Raw genomic sequence first — 22574 nt, forward strand, 5'->3', positions numbered from 1 at the left:
CCCCTTTCTTTCTGTCCCCCCTTTCTTTCTGTTTCCCTTCTTTCTTTGTGTCTCCCTGGCCCCCCTCCCCCAAGCCACGTCAGCAATTGGCTGGCCTGGAACTTTCTCTCCGATGCCAGAATTGACATCGGGTGAGGAAAGCTGCTTGGCCCGGCGCTTCTGCTTCCTGTTTACAGCGTCGGGAAGCAGGGAGAGCAAAACTCGATGGTGGTGGCTTGGGGGCCTGTTCCCCGATGGCGGTGGCTTGTGGGAGGGCAGGGAGACCTCAGCCAGAAGGGTATAAGAATTGCAGGCTCTGTCCTGCAGGGAACCCTTCCTCAAGATTTCAGAGACTGGTGTCTTGCTTCGAATGGTACCTTCCTTCTTACTGAAGGTAGTTTCTATTTTTCACTTAAACCAGGAAGCGTATCTCCTGGCCTTTTTGCCCTCCGGGGCAAAGAAGCAAGACAAGATCCTGAAATGCCTGGATGTCCAAAGAGTTTGTCTTCTTTTCTCCCTTAGCACTACTTACCCAAGAATAATCTAACATATCATTTCACATCTGTGCAGATGATATACCCCACTACATAATCTAATCTTAATCTTCAGCTGTTACAATGCTGCCTCCAACAAATTTCAGCTTGGTTATTCAATCATCACCTGGTCTTAAACCCCCCCAAAACAATTGCCTGTTGGCTATTTGGTCGTTTACCCCATTCTGAAAGTTCCATTTCTCTTTTTTTTTTTTTTTTTTTAATAATTCTTTATTCATTTTCAAATTTTACATGAAGTGTACAAAATATTGAATTACAACTAATGAATATACAATATCACTTTTATATCTAATACATAATATTCTAAACATATTTTTATCCTCTCTCCCTCCCCCCACCCTTCAAGTACTTTCCAATCACTCCATACATATTGTATACCATATTATAACATGTTGTGTAAAAATATTTTCACTACCCCCTCTGTGTGCCACAAAGAAGACATTGAAAAGAAGAAGAGAAATCCTACTATTCATTCACTACAATATTTTGTCAATGGCCCCCATATTTTTATAAATTCAGGATATATCCCTCTTTGTATTGCTATTGCTCTTTCCATTTTGAATATATGACAAATTGTATTCCACCAAAATGTATAATTAAGGTTACTATGATTCTTCCAGTTATTAGTTATATGCTGAATGGCAACCCCTGTCATGACTAGTAAAAGCTTGTTATTTTCTGGTGAAATTTGACTTTTTTTTCTCATCATCATTCCAAATAACACTGTATCATATGATATTGCTACATGATTTTCCATCAATTTATTAATTTGTGGCCAAATTGCATTCCAAAAACTTTTAATGTAGGGACAATGATACAGTAAATGATCCAACGTCCCAGGTTCCAGATTACAGTGCCAGCATTTATTGGACTTAGAACTATCTAATTTTTGCAAACGTGTAGGGGTCCAAAAAGCTCTATGTAATAAAAAGAACCAAGTTTGTCTCATAGATGCTGACACTGTACATCTCATTCTCCAAGACCAAATTAGTGGCCATTGAGATGCAGTAATTTGATGCTTAATCTCAATGCTCCAAATGTCTCTTAGACCATTTTTTGGTTTTTTATTCAAATATCCAGATATTAATTTATACCACAATGCGGCTTGATGCCCTAGGAAGTCTGCTTGAAAACATAAGAACTCTAAACTATATTGATTATTCAATGTTTTCCATTCAGGGAACCCAACCTGAATGGCCTGCTTCAATTGCAACCATTTAAAACTTTGTGTTTTACTAAGACCAAATCTATGTTGCAATTGTGAAAATTCCAGCAGTTTACCTTCTGAAATAACATCATTTAGAGACCGAATGCCTGCAATAATCCAGTTCTTCCAAAGGATTTGAGCTCCGCCAATTTTGATCTTGGAGTTTATCCATAAAGACTGATTAGTTGACTTGTTTATTGGGATAGGTGTTAATTTACTAATAAACCTCAACGTTTTCCAAGTATCCATTAATATCTTATTTTCTCTGTATCTTCTAGGCATGTTAATACTTAGAAGATGAACTAAATTTAGGGGAAACATAAGGCGCCATTCCAAATACAACCAATCTGGTGCATTATCTATAAGTTCTGGGAGGATCCAATACATACCCTGACGTAGAATATAGGCTTGATGGTACCTATAAAAATTTGGAAAATTTACCCCTCCCTCCTTAATTGATTTTTGCAAAGTTACTAAAGCTATTCTAGGTATTTTACCAAGCCAAAGAAATTTCGTTAAAATGCTATTAAGCTTTTTATAAAAGAACCCCTGAAAATAAATAGGTATCATACTCATTTGGTAACAAACTACAGGCAACATCATCATTTTAATAGTTTGAACTCTCCCCCATCAAGAAATATGTAAAGGGTTCCATTGCTCACACAACTCCGTAACTTTTTTTAATACAAATTTTTCATTCTCTTTTACGGTATCTTCAATTGTATTTTTAACTTGAATGCCAAGATATTTAAATCCTTCTTCCTTCCATATGAACGGAAAATCGTCAAATAGTCCTTTTACACAATGAACATTTAAAGATATAATTTCCGACTTACTCCAGTTAATTTTATAACCTGAAAATTTACCAAACATATCAATTAATTCTAATAGACATGATAAGGTAGACTCTGGATTTCTCAAATAAAGTAAAATATCATCCGCATATGCCAAAACATTATATTCCATATCAGAATATGGAATACCCTGTATCCCCCCTGCTTGCTGTATTGCTAATAATAAGGGTTCTAATACAACATCAAATAATAAAGGAGATAAAGGACAACCTTGTCTAACTCCCCTTTGCAATTTAAAACCTTCAGATATCATATTATTAATACTTAATCTTGCAATCGGGAAGCTATACAATGTTTTTACCATTTGTATAAATCCAGAACCTATACCAAACCATTCTAAAGCTTGATACATAAAATTCCATTCTACTCTATCAAACGCTTTTTCTGCATCCAATGAAACTGTAAAAGCCGGTTCATCCATTTTTTTTTTATAAATTTAACATATGAAACAATAATCTAGAGTTATTAGAGGAGTACCTTTTAGCAATAAAACCAGTCTGATGCGTGTCTATAATATGTGGGAGAGCTTTGGCTAATCTCAAAGCCAAAATTTTCGCCAAAAGTTTATTATCAACATTTATTAAAGATATAGGCCTGTAGTTCGAAACCAAAGTAGGATCTTTATTTGGCTTAGGCAAAACTATTACTACTGATTCAGCATTAGTACCTTTAATATCACCTTTTATAAGTTGTGTTTGATATAAATTTAGTAAATATGGGGAAAGGACATTTTGAAATGTTTTATAAAATTCTACTGTATAACCATCACCACCTGGAGCGGATCCAACTCTAAAGAGATCTCAATGCTGTTTCTAATTCTTTTAATGATATAGGTTCATCTAAACTCCGTTTTATATGATCAGGAACCTTAGGTCCATTAATTAAATCTAAAAATTTTTTACCATCTTTTTGTCTCTCCAAATAAGGCTCGGAAGAATACAGGTCCTTATAAAATTTTAGAAATTGTTTTAAAATTATATCTGTTTGATTTGTTATTATACCATTATCATCTTTTATCCCATTAATATTAGTTTTTCTTTTTTTTGCTTTAAGATAATTCGCTAATAATCTTCCCGCCTTATTAGAATTTCCATAATACATTGTTTGCTTGGAAAACAAATCTCTTCTTATCATTTTTGAAGTTAATTCATTATATTTACCTTTTGCTTTCAAAAGAGCTTGCAAAACCTCATGTTCCCATTTACTTACCAATTTAGTTTCTAATATTTTAATTTATTTTTCTAACTCTATATACTGTATTTTAATCTGTTTCCTAACAAAAGCTGAATAGGATATAATATTACCTCTCATAGTCGCTTTAAATGCATCCCATACATTTTCAATAGATGTATCCTCCACTAAATTCATTTGGAAGAAATCACTAATTTGTGTTTTAAAATTTTCCAAAAATTTGTCATCCACAAGCAATGCATTATCAAATCTCCAAAGAGGTCTTCTATTCTCTAATTGATCTAATTGTAATTCTATCCATACTCCCGCATGATCCGAAATAATAATAGGATCTATGGAAGCTTTAATCACTTGTTGCACCTTATGTGATGAAATAAAAATATAATCTATTCTTGAAAATGATTTATGAACCTGTGAACAAAATGAAAATTCCTGATCATTAAAATGAAGAATATGCCATATATCCTTCAAATCACATGATTGAGCCAAATTATCTAAACCTAAAGATTTTATGCTTTTACCTGGTTTTTTATCCAATAATGGATCCATTACAGCATTAAAATCTCCAGCCACCACTAAATTAGAAGCAGCCAGTGGTAACAACATACTCTGCAACTTTTTAAAAAATTCTGATTGATTCGAATTAGGGGCATATATATTAAACAACGTCAGGGTATTATTTCCCATACTTATATCAATATGTAACCATCTTCCATGTGGATCTGAATTTACTACCAATTGGCCATACACTTTTTATTTATAAGAACTGCTACCCCTGCTTTTTTACCTGCTGCTGGAGCAAAAAAACATTCCTTCACCCACCCACCCTTTAGTTTCTGTGATTCCTTTATATTCAGATGAGTCTCCTGCAAACAATAAACATCCGCATTTTGCTTTTTTTAAAATGCTAATACCTTTTTTCTTTTGATTACATGATTCAGGCCATTGACATTAATAGAAAATATCTTAAAATACATTATATATTTTAAACTTCTCATCATAATCTTCTTCCTTCCTTCCTTCATATTTAAGATCTAAAAAATTTCTCTCAATGACACACATTTTTACCCCTGAAGTATCCAACCCCTTATTGATCTTTTCCTTAATCATTCTAGTAATACCTTTAAACCCCATCTTTTTCCCACCCTTCCCCCCCCCAATATAATGACTGCTTAAGGACACACATTGGAACAGCAACCCCAACATCCCCCTCCCTCCCAGGCAACCAATATTAATTAATATCCCCTTTATCATTTCTTAAGATAAACTCATTAATCTTCCACAATGTATCTTAGTATATCTCTCTTCTAGTCATAAAATCTTTTTTTTTTACCATTTTAAAATAATTATATTCTCTATCGGTTATTTAACCTTTGATAACTTTAACCATATTTAATTCCTAACATTCCATTAATGTATCTTTATCTTCTCACCAATCTTTAAATTCATTTCCACAATATTTTAGTTCATACCACAAAATTCTATCATAAACATATATTTAATAAAGTAGTATTATTTTTCCTATATCTCATACACTCTAATCCAGCAACCCCTATCATCCTTTTAATATCGAAAAACAAATATCCATATCTTCATATACTTCTTTAAAAGTTGTTTACAATTTTATAATTTTTATCTTCTATTTATATATAAACATTTTTTTTTTTTTCATTCTGAAAAATGAAATTTTTAATTTTATAATTATTCTTAAATTTTTTTTATACATTTTCCTCTTTTCCAATTAAAATCCAATCCTTTTGAAACTATAATATTACAAAATCAAACTTTACAATTAATCTTTTAGTCATCTCCTTCAATTACCAATAATTTCATATTATGTATCTTTCTTGTATATTTTTCATTTTCATTTTCCTTTCTTTTACTTGCAACTAAAATTCATAGATCATTTCTGTCTGATTAGTCCATTCTACATTCTTCTTTTTGTTTTCCTTTCATTCATTACTTTTTGTTTATTGATTTATTAAATTAACTGATCTTTCATATTGTTTTCTTATCTATATCCATCTTCCCTTTAGTCTCTTGACTGTCATTTGTCATTTTATTTAATATCCTTTTTTTTTTTTAATCCATTCTGCTTTCTTCTTTTACCCATTTGTATTATCTGGTCCATTCTTCACTTTTCTCCTTTTGTTAATTATTCAAGTTCTTTATTTCTTTCTGTTCACTCTTTACTCCAGCCATCCATCCTTTACTCGTCTAAAGTATTAGTCTCATGAGTTTCCAGTCCATCTTTCTTGCCTTTACTTCTTTATATTTTTTATTGTCTTTTTCCTTTGTTCATTTTATTTCCTGTTCTTTATTTCATATTCTTCTTTCTTCAATACTCCAAAGTCTCATAGTTTTACATTAAATTTTTTGCACAATATCCATCAAAACCAGACTTGATATTTTCTGTTTATTTCAACATCCATTATGCTAAAATGACATAGGTTCTGATTTTGAAAGAAAGATCTTTAGCTTTTCCGGATCTTCAAAATACAAAGATTTATCTCCAGAAGATACCCTCATTTTTGCTGGGTAATACAATCCATATTTATATCCTTTTTCCTTTAATTGAGGTCTCAAGTCAAGGAATCCTTTTGTTTGCTATGTTTTTAGCAAAATCAGGCAAAAACCATATTTTGGATCCTTTATAATTTAAATTTTTATCTTTCTTGACAGCATTTAAAATTTCTATTGCTTGCTGGTATTTTAACATCTTAAATATTAATGGTCTTGGTCTGCCTTGATTTTCCATATTTTTTAATGGGATCCTGTGCGCCCTTTCTATTTCCAAAGGCTGTTTGAAATCAAATTGCAGTATTTTAGGAATTAGATTTTCTAAAAACTGTATGGCATTTTTCCCTTCCAAATTTTCCTGCATTCCAAAAAGTTTTATATTCTTTCTTCTTCCTCGGTTTTCATAATCTTCCAGCTGATTTTTCAATTGAATCAGTTCCAAACTGTCATTTTTACATCTATTTCCTTCACATTCTAAAACCTCCATTTTAGCTTCTAAGTCAGTTGTTCTTTTATTATTTATTTCCATTTGTCTGTGGATATTTAGTATTTCTTCCTTCATTTCAGCCATATTACTCACAGTCTCTTTAAGCATTTGTTTAATTTGCCTCAGTTCTTCCATAACTTCGGCTTTGCTCAGCTCCTCCGACTCTTCAGCAGGAAGCGGAACCTTACTCGGGGTAATTTGATCCTGCTTCTGCCTTTTCGCTGACCCACCAGTTTCATTTTTATTTTGTCGGGTGCTTGCCATGCTCCCGCTCTTCTTTTTGCTGTTTTTCGCCGAAATCGGCTTGAAGGGGAAAACTTTTTTTACCGACCGTTGCCAGGTTGAGAGGAGTGCCGCGATCACATGTCCATTTTGTGTGCGCGCTAAGCCACGCCCCCCCTCCATTTCTCTTTTTAACACAACCATTCTTCCAGTTAACACATTCCATAATGTAGGTATTCTTTTTGATTCTCAGCTTTTATTTGTTCCTCAGATCTTTGCTCTGAGCAAATCCTGCTTTTACACTTTTCGACAACTTTGTACAATCAGAAATTTAATAGACACTAAAATTCTCTCTGCACTTATCCTCACATTCTTTACAACTAAGTTAGACGAATTATGCCAGCATCACACAAAGTCTTTTGCATAAACATTTCAAAACTGTTCTATTCGGCTTCTTTATTATGTTAACAGATATACTCATGTGACTACTTCTTAAAGAACGACATTGGCTCCCTATTGAATATAGGATTAAATGCAGCATTCTATTCCTTACTTTTAAGGGATTTAGACTTGGACATCTTGATTATCTTAATTCCCTAACTTTACCATACACTCCATCTCGAGTCCTCTTCTCAATAAATGATCATTGGCTAGTCCTCCCTTATCCTTATCTTGCACTTCTAGAATCTACCCGACAATCTGCCTTTTTCTTTAGAGCTCCAGCCCTATGGAACTCCATGTTTTTAACAGTCGATAGTGAACCACAGCTTAAAAATTTCAAAATTGCAATCAAAACTTGGCTTTTTAACCAGGCTTTCCACAAACCTCAGGAAAATCAATCTTGGCTTTTCTCAAGAGTATCTGGTGTCTTCTCTCCTTTTTTTGTAACTTTAATTTAGGGGAAATGATTTTCTTGATTCTTCTCTATCTATGAAGCCATATGTTATATCAGTTATTCAGAAAGTATTCTTGAAGCTGAAGTTGTTATGACCTTTGAAGGAATTGCTGAGTCCAGTTAATTTTTGAATAGTTATACTTTTTGATTATTGTAATTCATTGTTAGTTGGTTTACCAAAAAAAGATCTAAGCTCTACAAATAGTGCAAAATGCTGCTGCTAGATTAATTTCAGGGTGCCCTCTTTATAGTCATATTATACCGATTCTTAAACAATTACATTGGTTGCCTATTCAATTTAAGATTTTGTTTGTTAGAAAATCATGTAGCATTAACATATGATACAATTCTCTTTGGTATGTCGATGAGAACAAAGAGCCAGATTTCATCAAGTAATAATAAACTTTTATTGATAATGACAGGAGTCGCCATTCAACATATAACAAGTAATTGGAAAAATTATAGTAGATTAAATTATACCTTTTGGTGGAATTCATTATGTCACATTTATAAAATGGAAAGCATAATTGCTTTACAAAAAGGTAGTTATAATAAATTTATAAAGATCTGGGGGCCATTGACAGCCTACTGTAATGAATAGATGCCGTTTTCTATTGGAAGTATATTTGCAAATGGGGGGAGAGGGGGAGGGTGGGTTGTCTAAATTATACGGAAGGTTTTATCATATAAATAAGAGTATTTATATATATATATATATTTTTTTTTAAATTAAATATGAATGGAATGGATGGGTGGGAAGGGAATAAACTTCATGTATCTGAATATATTAAGAAAATTCAAGTGATGTATCTAATCTTAAATGTTTTATTAATTGTACACTTGATGTAAGTTTTAGAAAATGAATAAAGAATTAAAAAAAAAAAAGATTTTGGCATAGTTCTTTAAAATTTTTCATGAGCAAACACCTCTTTGTTTAGTTGCAACCTTAAAAGTTCATATGCCAGGACATCCTTTTCGATCAAGTAATCAGGCATTACTTGACGTTCCAGATTTTAAACAAATAAGACTTGAGATGTACAGGGACTCAATTTTTATGGTTGTTGGACCTCAGTTATGGAATGTACTCCCAAAGGATTTAAGACTAATTGATTTGAATCTGAGTATTTTTAGAAAATATTTTAAAACATATTTGCAGATGACACCAAACTATTTAGTAGTGCTCGGACTAAAGAGGATTGCGAAGAATTACAAAGGGACCTGAACAAGCTAGGGGAGTGGGCGACGAGATGGCAGATGAAGTTCAATGTAGAGAAATGTAAAGTATTGCATGTAGGAACAAAAACCCGAGGTACAGCTATACGATGGGAGGGATGTTATTGAGTGAGAGTACCCAAGAAAGGGACTTGGGGGTAATAGTGGACAAAATAATGAAGCCGTTGGCACAGTGCGCAGCGGCCGCTATGAGAGTGAATAGAATGCTAGGTATAATTAAGAAGGGTATTACAACCAGAACGAAAGAAGTTATCCTGCTGTTGTATCGGGTGATGGTGCTTCTGCATCTGGAGTACTGCACCCAATATTGGTCGTTGTACCTTAAAAAGGATATGGCGATACTCGAGAGGGTTCAGAGGAGAGCGACATGTTTGATAAAGGAATGTAAAACCTTTCATACACTGAGAGACTGGAGAAACTGGGGCTCTTTTCCCTGGAGAAGAGAAGACTTAGAGGGGACATGATTGAGACCTATAAGATCATGAAGGGCATAGAGAAAGTGGAGAGGGACAGATTCTTCAAACTTTCGAAAACCACAAAAACGAGAGGGCATTCGGAAAAGTTGAAAGGGGACAGATTCAAAACCAATGCTAGGAAGTTTTTCTTCACCCAACAGGTGGTAGACACCTGGAATGCGCTTCCAGAGGGCATGATAGGACAGACTACGGTATTAGGGTTCAAGAAGGGATTGGACAATTTTCTGAAGGAAAAGGGGATAGAAGGGTATAGATAGAGGACTACTATACAGGTCCTGGACCTGTCGGGCTGCCGCATGAGCGAACCCCTGGGCACGATGGACCTAGGTCTGACCCAGCAGAGGCACGTCTTATGTTCTTATATTTGTTTTCTCAGGCATGCTAATGAGATTAAATTTTTTTAGATATGAAACACTGAATCTGTATTTGTAAATGTTTTGAGAAATGTTATGTATTATTGTTAATATATTTATGTATGTATGTTGTAAACCGATTAGATTTGTAGATTTGCAGTATATAAGAAATTTTTTAAATTAAGTTAATATTATAATTACTTTCTGTTTTTGTAAGATAGTGCCTTTCCTATATGAAAATTACAGTTCTTTTGTTTTTTTTCTTTTAATGTACATTAGACTGTAAACCGCTATGCCAAGTTGTTCTGTCAGGGTTTCCGCAGCTGGCATTGTGCTTGTTGCAGTTTCTGGGTCTCGCTGCATCTTTGTCAGGTAGAAACCAATGTTTCAGCCATTATGCTGTGGCTTTCTTCAGGGTATGCTCTGAAATCTGCAGCATGATGGCTGAAACGTCGGTTTTTACCTGACAAAGATGCAGCGAGACCCAGAAACTGCAACAAGCACAATGCCAGCTGCGGAAACCCTGAGAGAACATCTAACCCAGCTCCACAGAGAGAACATCTTTAAACCTACCAGAGATGTTTCCATTCTATGGACTTTCACAACAAAATACAAATTTCTGACCAACTGACTTTCCCGCCCTATTTCAAAGTGGTGGACTGCCTTGTTTCCAATTAGGTCAGAGAACAGCTGCAGATGGTAGATGATGAAATGCATGTTTGCTTGTTGGCTATCGAGCCATGTTTTGAGTTAATCTGCACTCAAAAACAAGCTCACCCTTCACATTAGCAATTCTATCTACTTTAGTTAAAGAACTTTAAATAAACAACTCTGAAATTTAATTTTTTGTTGGTTTTGCAATTTTATAATTTCAATTATAATGTGGCGTGAAAAACATGTGCTCCATTTAGTGTTCCAGAGCTAAAAAAAAGTTTGAGAGACACTGAGAACTTAGAACCTAACGGATGTAGCGGTATATAAGAAATAAATTACATTACATTACATTACATTACTGAGTTAGTGCAAATAATGTGGATGCACTGATTAGTGCAGGAACACCCCTCTCCACCTTCCCTGACATGCCTCCTCCATGGAAAAAAAAAGTATATATATTTTTTTAATTTGTGGTTGCGAATGCAAATTGGGATCATCTAGCATATCCCACATACAGTAATCCCTTTTAAGCTGCAGTAAATTCAGACTAGCGCTTAGTAACAAGACTCCTTAGTTTGTGAGCCCACAAGGGACAGAAAAATACCTACATTACCTGTATGTAATATGTAAACCATTTTGGTTGTACCACAATAGAATCTAACAATCAACTAGGGTAGAGCTGGTGCCAGCCAGTGATCTTTACATACATTAAGTACTGCTGACTATTCAAAGAGCAGTGCTAGAAGATATATTTGGTGGTTGGTTTTTGTTTTTTTTTCTTTTTTAATACTACTGAGCTCCCCTGGGAGAATGGATAAATAAATAAAAATAAATACAACTGGTGGGTTGTTTTTGTTTTTTTTAAAGGACTTGCTCCATATGGACCTGTTAATTCCGAGGCTATACCATATTTTTTCTTCTCTAATTTTTCTCCTTTTGTAGCCTGTTACCTTGCCAGACCGTGAAGTGATTTCGCGACTCCGGAACTGTCTGTTGGCTCTTTCAACTCACAAGATGATGCTGTATGACACGAGTATATTGTACTGCTATGAAGCCTCACTCCCTCATCAGGTACATTTATGTCTCCTCTCTACCCCAGTGCTGGACTTCTCACCAGTTACACCTCCCTCTTTACTCTCCCTTCTAGTGCTGGGAGGTCTCTCTTCTTCAGATTCTCATAACCTGTACAGTCAGCAGCTTCAAATATACATACAGCTAAAGGAAGGGTGACTGTAGAACCAGGAGACATGATTTGAAGCTGTAGGAGCAACATTAGGAAACATTTGCTCACAGAAAGGCAGTTGCCTGGAATGCCCTTTCAGAGGAGATGGTAGAGACAGAAATGGTGATGGAATTCAAAAAGATGTTTGATAAACACAAAATCTTTGAATGGCAAGGGGATGAGCACTAAGGATGAACACCCAGAAAGTTTTTTTTTTTTTTTCTTCTGACCTGGCTTGCAAGAGCTTAAGGGTAGGCCTGAGGGAGGCCTGTGATGGAACTGGGAGGGGGAAGGGTGCTGCAGAGCTAGGGAGGACTCTTAATATAAATTGAGACCCCTACTTTTAGCCAAGAATCTGTGTTTATATTAAAGTATGTACAATACATGTAGACACGTACACTTGCTAGTATTCTATAAATTTACTTGTACAAGGATCACATAGAATTGCTCTTTAAGTGCTTTAGCTTAAAACAGCAGTGAAGTGACTTTTTCACTTCTAAAAGGAATGGGATATGCAACCTGCTTGGAGCAGGAATTTATAATGACCTTTTCAGTCCACCCAGAACTGTCTTCATCTGCCACAGTCAGCATTTCTGTCTGCATGTGAGGATGATACATGACGGAATAAGATTTTGCAGAGAAGGACCTCTTCACCCATTCAGTTTGTTCATGACTTATTGTTTCACTCTAGACATTGTGCAATATCTGGTCTCCCTTCCTTGCCCTTCCCATTGCTTTTGGCTCTCCAAGTCCAACACATACTTGTAGCAGAAGTTAATTTGTATATATCTGTGTTCCTTACACTCCCCCTGCAGGATAGTTTGTTCTATTGTTCCATTAGTTTTTGCTGGAGGATATTTTGGAGTTGAACCTGATTATCTGTTCAGATTCAGCTAGTAAAGCTAGCAGTAAAAAAAACAAACTGGAATTTTTGTCTCTAGAGATGATGACCCATTATTTCTCACTCTCATATTGGAATTGTGTATGCAAGGTTGAGGCCAAAAGCAGAAGATGGGAATGAGGCCCCAAAGCCTGCCTGCAGATTGTTTCCTCAGGCAGGCTTAGGGCCCTTTGTGGCATGGAGTCTGGGGCAGTTGCCTAGTACTGGCTATGTACCGTATGTATGTGGATTTGATTAATTCAGTCTTTTCTAACATTGCACATGCTGTTTTACAGATAAAGGATCTCTTGAAGAGTGAAGTTATGGAAGAGATTGTAATGGAGACTAGGCAAAGGCTTGTGGATCAGGAGGGGTAAGGAAAGGCCAACTTAAGCCATACCTGCTCCTCTGGAAGTTCATTCCACAGTCGGTGTTGGGAGAAGTGATTTGGCACAGAAGAAATAAAACAGACCAGTTTGTAAGGGCTGCTACATGTGGAATTCATCACTGGGCAGTTTGAAAGGCTTGGTCTGGGCATACACCACACTATAACCTGAGGCAAATAATTTGAATTTTGTCTTAGAAGTCTGCCCTCCTGCTGTGGAACTTTACATGTCAGCTCAAATTTTTTGTTACAAGTTCTAGAACAAGAACTCTACTTTGTAGATTATATTATATGGATTCCTAGTTTTAAAAGCCAATGACGCCCCTATCTCTTTGCTTTGGCTAACAATGGTGACTATGAGAGGAGCAGTTTGGCAATATGGTGTCCAGTGGGCATCAGCAATCTATTTTGGTTGGGATATTGATCAGTCTGGAGCATGCAGTTTTAATGCAACACCATTCCTTGCTTACCCAAACAAACCAATATCACTGGAGAAATTATATTTTTGTATACTGTGATTTATAATGGTAACAGATGTAAATGTATCCACGTTTTGGAGTCCTTGTGTCCTTCAGTCCAAGATAGCTTATCCAGAATAAGCATCTCCTTAAAATCTGAGTTTAACTCAGTAGAATTTTACAAGTATTTATATGTGATTTCACAACATGATTTCCATTGCATCTTTTCATGTGGAATAATTTATTTTGGATACTGTCACATTTGCAGCTGTATGGGTCAACTTGAGTTATGTATGCTGACCAGAGTGCCCTCTCTTGACCAACAGGACAACAGAGTCCCTCTTTTCCCTATTGAATTTCTTCCTGGGGATCACCTCCTTAGGACAATATCAAACTAGAATTGCACCCTATGCAACTTGTCTCTAGAGCCTGCATTCTGCACGCTGTATTGCAACTGAGAAGAAGAAACAATAGGCAAGGAACGATTTTGTCACTCTTGTCCTCTGTGCAGCCACACCGCTCCTACTCCCTCTACAATACATCAGAGTTGGAGACAACAACTTTCAAGATTCCAAATACTTTACTACTTCACAAATAACGACTGTTCTCCATATCAGTGACTAGGAGTTCCTTTTCTCTGGGCTGGACTCTTCCACTTAGCTGCCAGTCCAAATTCAGGTAGTGCTTCAGTCCAGTTTTCTGAATTTGAGTTCATTCATAGCACAGGCTTTAGGTCAAACCATCTTTAGAACTTCCAGTCAAATTGGGAGTTACATGGTTTTCTCTTTACCAGGGCTTGGGTTGCTTCCTTGCTAAGTTCCCTACCCAGCTCAAAATGGGGTTTTTCATGTGGTCCAGGTTTAGATTCTCACATGTAGTAATCCTCTAAGCCTCCTTGGCTCTGTCTTCCCATATTGACCTTTTTGATGAGCAGAAGATAAAACTCCACAACTTATGCCTTTTTCTCCTCTTTTCAGGCTTTCTTTCTAGGCTTTTCCTTCCTTTCAGCCCATTACTCTTCTGATGAGACTTGCCAAAGCATAACACAGTTGCATAACATAGTTGCTTGTTTCAGAGGCTGAAACAGAAATGGAGGAGAGACAGGAACCTTGCCTAGGGGTTTAACCACTGCTTTCTGTTCTGAGGGAATCCTCCCTCCTCTCTCCTTGCCACTGATTACAGTGCCTTGGAAAGCTACTGCCTCATAAGTACCCCTCCCCCCCAGCTTTTTCAACATGTCTTTCCTGACTGACTCACAGCCCTAGTGCCTCATGGGACCTGTAGTTAGAACAATATAAGGGAGCTTATTCTTCAAACTTCCTGGTTCTTATAGTGGTAATGTTACTCTGTGCTTTCCCCTTACTATTTCTAAATAAATTATTCTTTTATCCAGACATTGTATGTATGAAAGCATTATGCACAGGTTTGATAGTTAAGTCATTTAGTTCAGCTTTACTCTGGATTTGTGAGATATGTGAGATCTGAATACTAGAAAGAGCTCAGCTATGTTATTCGCACATATGGATAGTGGCAGACAGCTGTGTTGTGCAGTGAATTATTCTTGTCAGTTATGTACTCGTCTATTTGTCCATCAGGCATTATTAATACATGAAATCTTTGTATGACTCAAAGTAGAAAATTACACCGGGATAAATTTGTCCCCATCCCTACAAGCTCTGTGCTCATCTGCAGAAGCCTCAAACACTTATGACTTTAAAGTGTTTGAAGCTTGTGCAGATGAGAACAGAACTTGCAGGGATGGGACAGAACTCAAAGTAACAGGACGGGGATGGAGATAGATCCTGCCGAGACATGGACAAATTTGTCCCCGTATCATTCTCTAGCTCAAAGGTACCAGAATGAAAAGGGTTTTTTGTTTTATTTTTAAAATTTTCCTCAGAAGAAAGGTGCTTTGGAAGTAGAACTCACACTGAGGCTTTAACAGAGTAGACTTGGGAGCAACCTCTACAAGGGTGGTTTGAAAAGTTTGGTAAAAAAAGCAAGTTAAACAACATAATCTCCACCTAGAGCTATATACTTAGTCCAGTGAATTTCCAGTTTTTTAACAAGCTATTTTTCCTACGATACGAAAAAAATTGAAACTCTCTGGACTAAGTAAATAGCTCTAGATGAAGATTACATTGTTTAACTTGCTTTTTTTACCAAACTTTTCAAACCACCCTTGTATTTACAGAAAAGTTAGTAAACCATGTTCCTTCTGATATTTTGAGCAGTTGCGAGTACGTGGTATTATTGTGCACACAACTTTTGCAATGGGATGAGTCGTCTTATTAGAACTGTGTGAATCATCCCCATCTCTCCATCCACCATGAGCTGTTTGTATTATATATTACTCTGCCACTTATGGCTGCTGCTGCCATTAGGAGCCCAGGCTCCATCTTTCTCTAAGGTTCCAGCTGCCTTTTCTTGCCATCTCTTCTTACTTTTGCCCCAGCTCTCCCCTCTACCTTAACTTCTTTTTACTATCTTCCCTTTGTCCTGTAGCTACTGACCACACTTTCTTACCAGTGCTAGCATTGTGAGCAATTTGGAAAACTCATAGGTTGGCACTTGGAAACAGGAAATGCCAGCCTGTGAGTGTTCAGGCTGCTTGTGGTGCTAGCACTGCAGAGCTAGAGCCCACAGCAACTGCCAAAATTTTTGCTGGATCCTGTGTGGTCTGACATGCAGCATGTGTGGCTCACATTATAACAGTGATCACAATTTTTGAAGTAGGGATCAGCTTGGCAAAAAGACGAATGTGCGAGCCAAGACCAGTGCTGGATAAAGCGGATGGTGCCCTGAGCCCTGGCTGATAAGAGAGGGAGCTTTCTTTCCAGTCTAGCTGTACAACACATTGAGCAATGTATATAAATAAAATGAAGTTTGATACTCCAAACTCTCTCCCCCCACCCCTATTCCCATCACTCTCAATTCCACCAGACTCTCTTACCAATCAGCCACTATCATCCTGTCCCTGGTCCCTCCAAGCTATGTCTCTCTTCCCTGGTTTGTTATTGCTCCTGGCCTTTCCCAAAGTGGTAGAAAACTGGAACACTCTTCCGGAGTCTGTTATAGGGGAAAACACCCTCCAGGGATTCAAGACAAAGTTGGACAAGTTCCTGCTAAACTGGAACGTACACAGGTGAGGCTGGACTCATTTAGAGCACTGGTCTTTGACCTGGGGGCTGCCACATGAGCGGACTGCTGGGCATGATGGACTACTGGTCTGACCCAGCAGTGGCAGTTCTTATGTTCTTGATTCAGGCACTGCCTCTAGGACAGTTCTGTTTTCTTCCAGCAGTGTTTGATCCACACGAGGCCAGATTCAGTAAATGATGCTCCAATAAAGAAGAATCTGCGTTAAGTACTATTTTGTAATGGGTGCTCTGGGTTGGGTGCCCTTTACAGAATAGCGCTTAATGTGGATTGTGGTGACACATACTGAAACCTAGTGTCAATCCTGGTGCACAAGCTGGGTGCGTAATCCTGATATTTTATAACTGCCTAAATTTTTGGAATGCCCCTGACCTATCCATGCCCCCTTTTGAGTTGCACTTCAGACAATATAGGCATGCAGTGCTATAGAATGCAAGCAGCTCTGCGTGCAAATCATGATTAGTATCAAATTAACCTCAATAATTGTAAACAATTAGCTAATTTGTGCATGGATCTGAGACCCACCCCCAAATCTGAGCCACTCTTACAGAATTCAGGTGTTAGTATCTTAAACTTCATGTTCATACAGCTGTGCAAATATAGGATGGGAATGGGTATACTGTATAACTCAAGTCCACTGAGATCAGCACAGTCCTGGAGAAAAACAAAGCAGTTCTGGAGACGGTGCCGCAGAAAGCCTCTGGACAAAGTGGGGAGCCAAGTGTGAGTTACTGAGAGAAAGAGCCACATTTAGGGGCAGTGGCCTCAGGCCTTAAGGGAACTTTGTTTTGGTGGCATCTTAGGGGAGAAGGTGGAGACAAAAAAAGCAGTAATGAAATTCAAGAAAACCAGAGATAGATTTAAAGTCCTGGAGAAAACAAAGCAGTTCTGGAGACGGTGCCGCAGAAAGCCTCTGGACAAAGGGGGGAGCCAAGTGTGTGTTACTGAGAGAAAGAGAGAGCCACATTTAGGGGCAGTGGGGGCTACCACAGGCCTTAAAGGAACTTTGTTTTGGTGGCATCTTAGGGGAGAAGGTGGAGACAAAAAAGCAGTAATGAAATTCAAGAAAACCAGAGATAGATTTAAAGGTGAGAAAGAAAGATGGAGATCATATGTAGTCTATGACACTGTAGTGAGCAGTAAGCTTAGGTGGATGGGGTTGACCTGGCATACTCAGTTTCTTATTCTGTTTCTAAGTCTGATAAACTGGACCCCCCCCCCAATAACGGGACAGTTCTCTTCTTAATTCAATTATGATACATATAATACTTTGAAGGAGAGCATACACCTGCATTTTAGGCCCCACCCCTCTATCTTTTTATCTTCTATTTTCTCTATCCCTTCTGTTCTATTTGAAATACTGGTGTTCATTTCTATCTGTTATTTGTCTGTAATCGTTGACAGGCAGTATAGAAAATTTTCAATAAAAAATATACTTACTGGATTAAGGCCTAGATTGATGGTTTTCCTTTTGCAAGAAACAGCTGGTTAAGGCTGAATACGTTTTTGCTTTGTATGTGCTGTTGCAGAGCCAAATGAGAGTATGCTTTTGTAGAACATTCTGTGGCTGCACTGTACTGGCCCCTTACATGAGGGTAGAGGTTATGTGTATCCATATATACTTGTCCCAAGACAGTGGTGGTGTTCCATCATAGTTGTGTAGCCTGGCTTGCAGTGATGGGAGTGAGGTGTTAGTGGGATGTGAGGATGGGGACTGAAAGCTCCTGTGTGTACTCCATAAAGGTGAGGACTTGCCCAAACAGCTTATGTCTAGGGTTCCTGGACCTATGTACGTTTGAAGCCTAGTCCATCTATCCTGGAAACTCCTGTTTGGACTTGAAAGAGCCACTAAGTCCTCTGGGATGAGAGCTGGGGTGGGGGTAGGAATGGAATCCCATGCCCCCTTTGAAATTGGTGTACTCATACAGTTATCAGCCTCTGCAAGCTCTTCTTTCACATGCATTGGGAATGAAGAAGCACAAAGGAAACTTTTGTGTTACTATAGGAATTCAAGGTGAAAACTGGGTGTCTGCCTCCATGGGAGTGCATCTTGTATAAAGAGAGCCAGATTTAACAGTACTGGAGGAGTGTGTGGCGCAGTGGTTGGATCTACAGCCTCAGCACCCTGGGGTTGTGAGTTCAAACCCCGCTCTGCTCCTTGTGACCCTGGGCAAGTCACTTAATCCTCCATAGCCCCAGGTACGTTAGATAGATTGTGAGCCCACCGGGACAGAGAGGGAAAATGCTTGAGTACCTGATTGTAAAAAACCGCTTAGATAACCTTGATAGGCGGTATATAAAATCCTAATAATAAAAAAAAAAAAAAATACTTTATCTTAAACCCACAAGTGTGCTGATGTGAAGCTTTCACTCTGTACAGTATCACTTGAAGGATTTTTTTTTGTCTATGATACTTCTGTATGTGAGTCTCTGTTATTATAACCTTTGGGAGATTTGTATTTGAATAATGGGGTAGGTGTGTTAAACCTCTAAACTGCTGAAAGATCTGCTTCAATCAAGACACTTGAAACTCTACTAACAAAACTAGGGTTGTATTTGACCAAGTCAGGTCATAGCTACAAAATTCTACTGCTGTGGAATTTTGCCCTAATAGCAGAAAGCTATATGTGCCTGCTGAAAAACTCTTCCTTCCTGCAGCTTTAGAAGGATGTTTTTTGCTGTTTGTTGTAACCTGCAGATTAGGTAGTCTGAGGTGTGTTCCTGAGTGTCCTCGGTGGCTCCTCTGGGACCCCATCCTTTCCTGCAGGGTCAGACAGCAGAAACAGTACTCCTCTGTGAAGGAACAACATATTCTCACGTGAGGGTAGGGGGGAAAGGCTGGCAGTAGAAGAAATGGTTAGTTATTGCTTGGGGGGGGGGATTGTAATAGGCGGCCAGGTGGGAATAAGGTGCTTTTTGAACTGTTTTTATTAGTTTGTTGGGGTTAGATAGGAGAATAGTGAATAAGAATGAGAAAACTAGGCTTTCCAAAAATATATATGAATAACAACAAAGCTAAAATAATTCTCAAAATCACTCTATTATTTTAACCCAGACTAGACTCTGGGTATCATCCTCCCTAACATCATGCTTACAGGCTTCTGGTTTAGTGCAACTCAGAGAAGCTTTCCTGTGTCTGTGGTTTCCTGTCTGAAATGAGGCTTCCCTGCCAGTGCAATCTTTACTTAAGATTACTGTATATGCTCATTATAAGTTGAGAAATTTTGGCCCAAAAAAGCACCAGAAAGAACAGGGTCATCTATGAGACCCTACCCTGGCCAGCACCTCTCCCCCCCTCCTTTTCACCTCTGCTAGAAAGCTGGTTCCTCCCTCCCACCCTGCCTATGAATCTCCATCGCACTCAACTGTGTAAGGTACCTGCTAAAAATACATTCATTACTGCATAGCAATCCTCAGGCTGCTTGCGGCCTGCCCCGGAGCACTCTGATTCCCTTCAAAGAGGAAGTTGACTGACTTCTTGTTTGTCAGGACAGAATCGTAGAGAATGCTCTGGGGCAGGCTGCAAGCAGCCTTTGAGGATTGCTGCTGTGGCACTGAAAATATTTTTAGCAAGCACTGTTACAGAGGGTGCAAGGTGGGGATTCCTGGGATGGCGGCGACAATAGCTGTGTAGCAGAGATGGAAGGAAGGGATAGAGAGGTGCGGACCCAGGTAGGGTTGACCTATGTATAGGTCAAGGGATTTTAGACTTTAGGTCTAAAACTGCTCTTGACCTATAGTTGAGCATATATGATAACTGAACTCAATTAAAGTCTGGCCAGTTATATGGTAGTATAGGCTTAAGTCTCACTGGTGGATGCCATGAGGTCTGTACCACTCCTGACAGTCCTTTGAGAACAGATATTTTGGAGTCCAGTGCCAAACTGATATCCCCTTGCTGTGGGCAGAAATGGCCTCTTGTCTTTTGATGTCCTTGACTATCAAACTAACAAAAAATCTTGTGTCCTGACAAAAAAAGGTATGCCTACTCTGACGTGGATGCACCTAAACTGGACTCTATCCTCTCTAATCTGAAAATTGAACTAATGTTTATTAGCTATCTACAGTTTTTTAGTTAGCATCCTAACCAGTGGTGGACTTACTGTGCTCTTGTGTCAGGCCTCTGCAGGTCACCAAGGCTCAGTAGCATGGTCCCAGCTGTGACCTCTCCACACTGGCAGGACTCTCTTCAGCTTTTTTGTCAAACTCAGTACTTTGTTGCAGCTTTGCGAGCTATAGGTGCCCTAGAGAAGCTGGTATTGGGGTCTTTCATTCTTGCGTAGCTTCTGACTGCAGCTTACAGGGCCAGGGCTTACAGAAGCGCCAGGGCTCGGCCCTCAGCTACAGACAAGGGTTGGCTCAGTTGACCCGTTTAGTAACTTTGAGTTTACGCCCAGCAGTGTCTACGGTGAGCTGTCAAAGCTCAAGGTTAACAAAGCAATGGGGCCGGACAACCTGCACCCCAGGGTGCTTAGGGAGCTGAGTGATGTCTTGGCGGAGCCACTGTCCGCGCTCTTCAACCTCTCCCTTAGTACAAGCAGCGTCCCGTTGGACTGGAGGACGGCTAACGTCATGCCACTCCACAAGAAAGGCTCAAAGATGGAGACAGCAAACTACAGACCAATGAGTCTAACATCGATAGTGAGCAAACTAATGGAAACTCTAATCAAACACCAATTAGATAAGATCCTGGATGAAGAGAATCTACGGGATCCCCGACAACATGGATTTACTAAGGGGAGATCCTGCCAATCCAACCTGATCAGCTTCTTTGACTGGGTAACGGGGAAGCTGGATATTGGGGAGTCCCTGGACATCGTGTACCTGGACTTTAGCAAAGCATTCGATAACGTACCACACCGCAGGTTACTGAGCAAGATGAGTTCTATAGGATTAGGTAACACATTGATGAAATGGGTTGGGAGCTGGCTTGGAGGTAGGCTCCAAAGGGTGGTGGTGAACGGCACCCCCTCCGAAATGACGGAGGTGATTAGTGGAGTACCACAGGGCTCAGTCTTTGGCCCAATCCTATTCAACATCTTTATAAGAGACTTGGCAGAAGGGCTTCGAGGTAAAATAACATTATTCGCCGATGACGCCAAACTGAGTAATGTAGTGGGCAAATGCACAACAGACGAAGATTCAGTGCCCGACAACATGATGCACGACCTACTCCTACTGGAGCGATGGTCTAGGACATGGCAACTCAACTTCAATGCCAAAAAATCAAAGTTATGCACCTGGGCAGCCAGAATCCATGCAAGTCTTATACCCTTAATGGCGAGATCCTAGCAAAAACGGTAGCAGAACGAGACTTGGGGGTAATCGTCAGTGAGGACATGAAGTCTGCCAATCAAGTGGAGCAGGCTTCGTCCAAGGCAAGACAAATCATGGGCTGTATACGAAGGGGTTTCGTCAGTCGTAAGGCGGAAGTCATTATGCCATTGTATAGATCCATGGTGAGGCCCCACCTGGAATACTGTGTGCAATTCTGGAGGCCGCATTATCGCAAGGATGTGCTGAGACTGGAGTCGGTGCAAAGAATGGCCACCCGGATGGTCTCGGGACTCAAGGATCTACCATACGAAAAACGGCTTGACAAATTACAGCTATACTCGCTCAAGGAGCGCAGAGAGAGGGGGGACATGATCGAGACGTTCAAGTATCTTACGGGCCGCATCGAGGCGGAGGAAGATATCTTCTTTTTCAAGGGTCCCACGACAACAAGAGGGCATCCGTTGAAAATCAGGGGCGGGAAACTACGAGGTAACACCAGGAAATTCTTTTTCACTGAAAGAGTGGTTGATCGCTGGAATAGTCTTCCACTACAGGTGATTGAGGCCAG

The 22574-nt window shown here is 38.8% G+C and overlaps 1 protein-coding gene across 1 annotated transcript in view; it reads left to right on the forward strand.

Moving 5' to 3' along the window:
* Positions 1–14964, forward strand: part of EXOSC2 (exosome component 2) — a 38376-nt gene extending 23412 nt beyond the window's left edge. Inside the window, exons 8-9 of the mRNA XM_033960488.1 lie at positions 11568–11696; positions 13024–14964. Of these exons, the coding sequence (XP_033816379.1) occupies positions 11568–11696; positions 13024–13104 (210 nt within the window). The 3' untranslated portion in view covers positions 13105–14964. The remainder of the gene's footprint in view (positions 1–11567; positions 11697–13023) is intronic.
* Positions 14965–22574: the final 7610 nt, after the last annotated feature.

The sequence above is a fragment of the Geotrypetes seraphini genome, chromosome 10 (genome assembly GCF_902459505.1).
Source record: "Geotrypetes seraphini chromosome 10, aGeoSer1.1, whole genome shotgun sequence".
NCBI classification, from domain to species: Eukaryota; Metazoa; Chordata; class Amphibia; order Gymnophiona; family Dermophiidae; genus Geotrypetes; species Geotrypetes seraphini.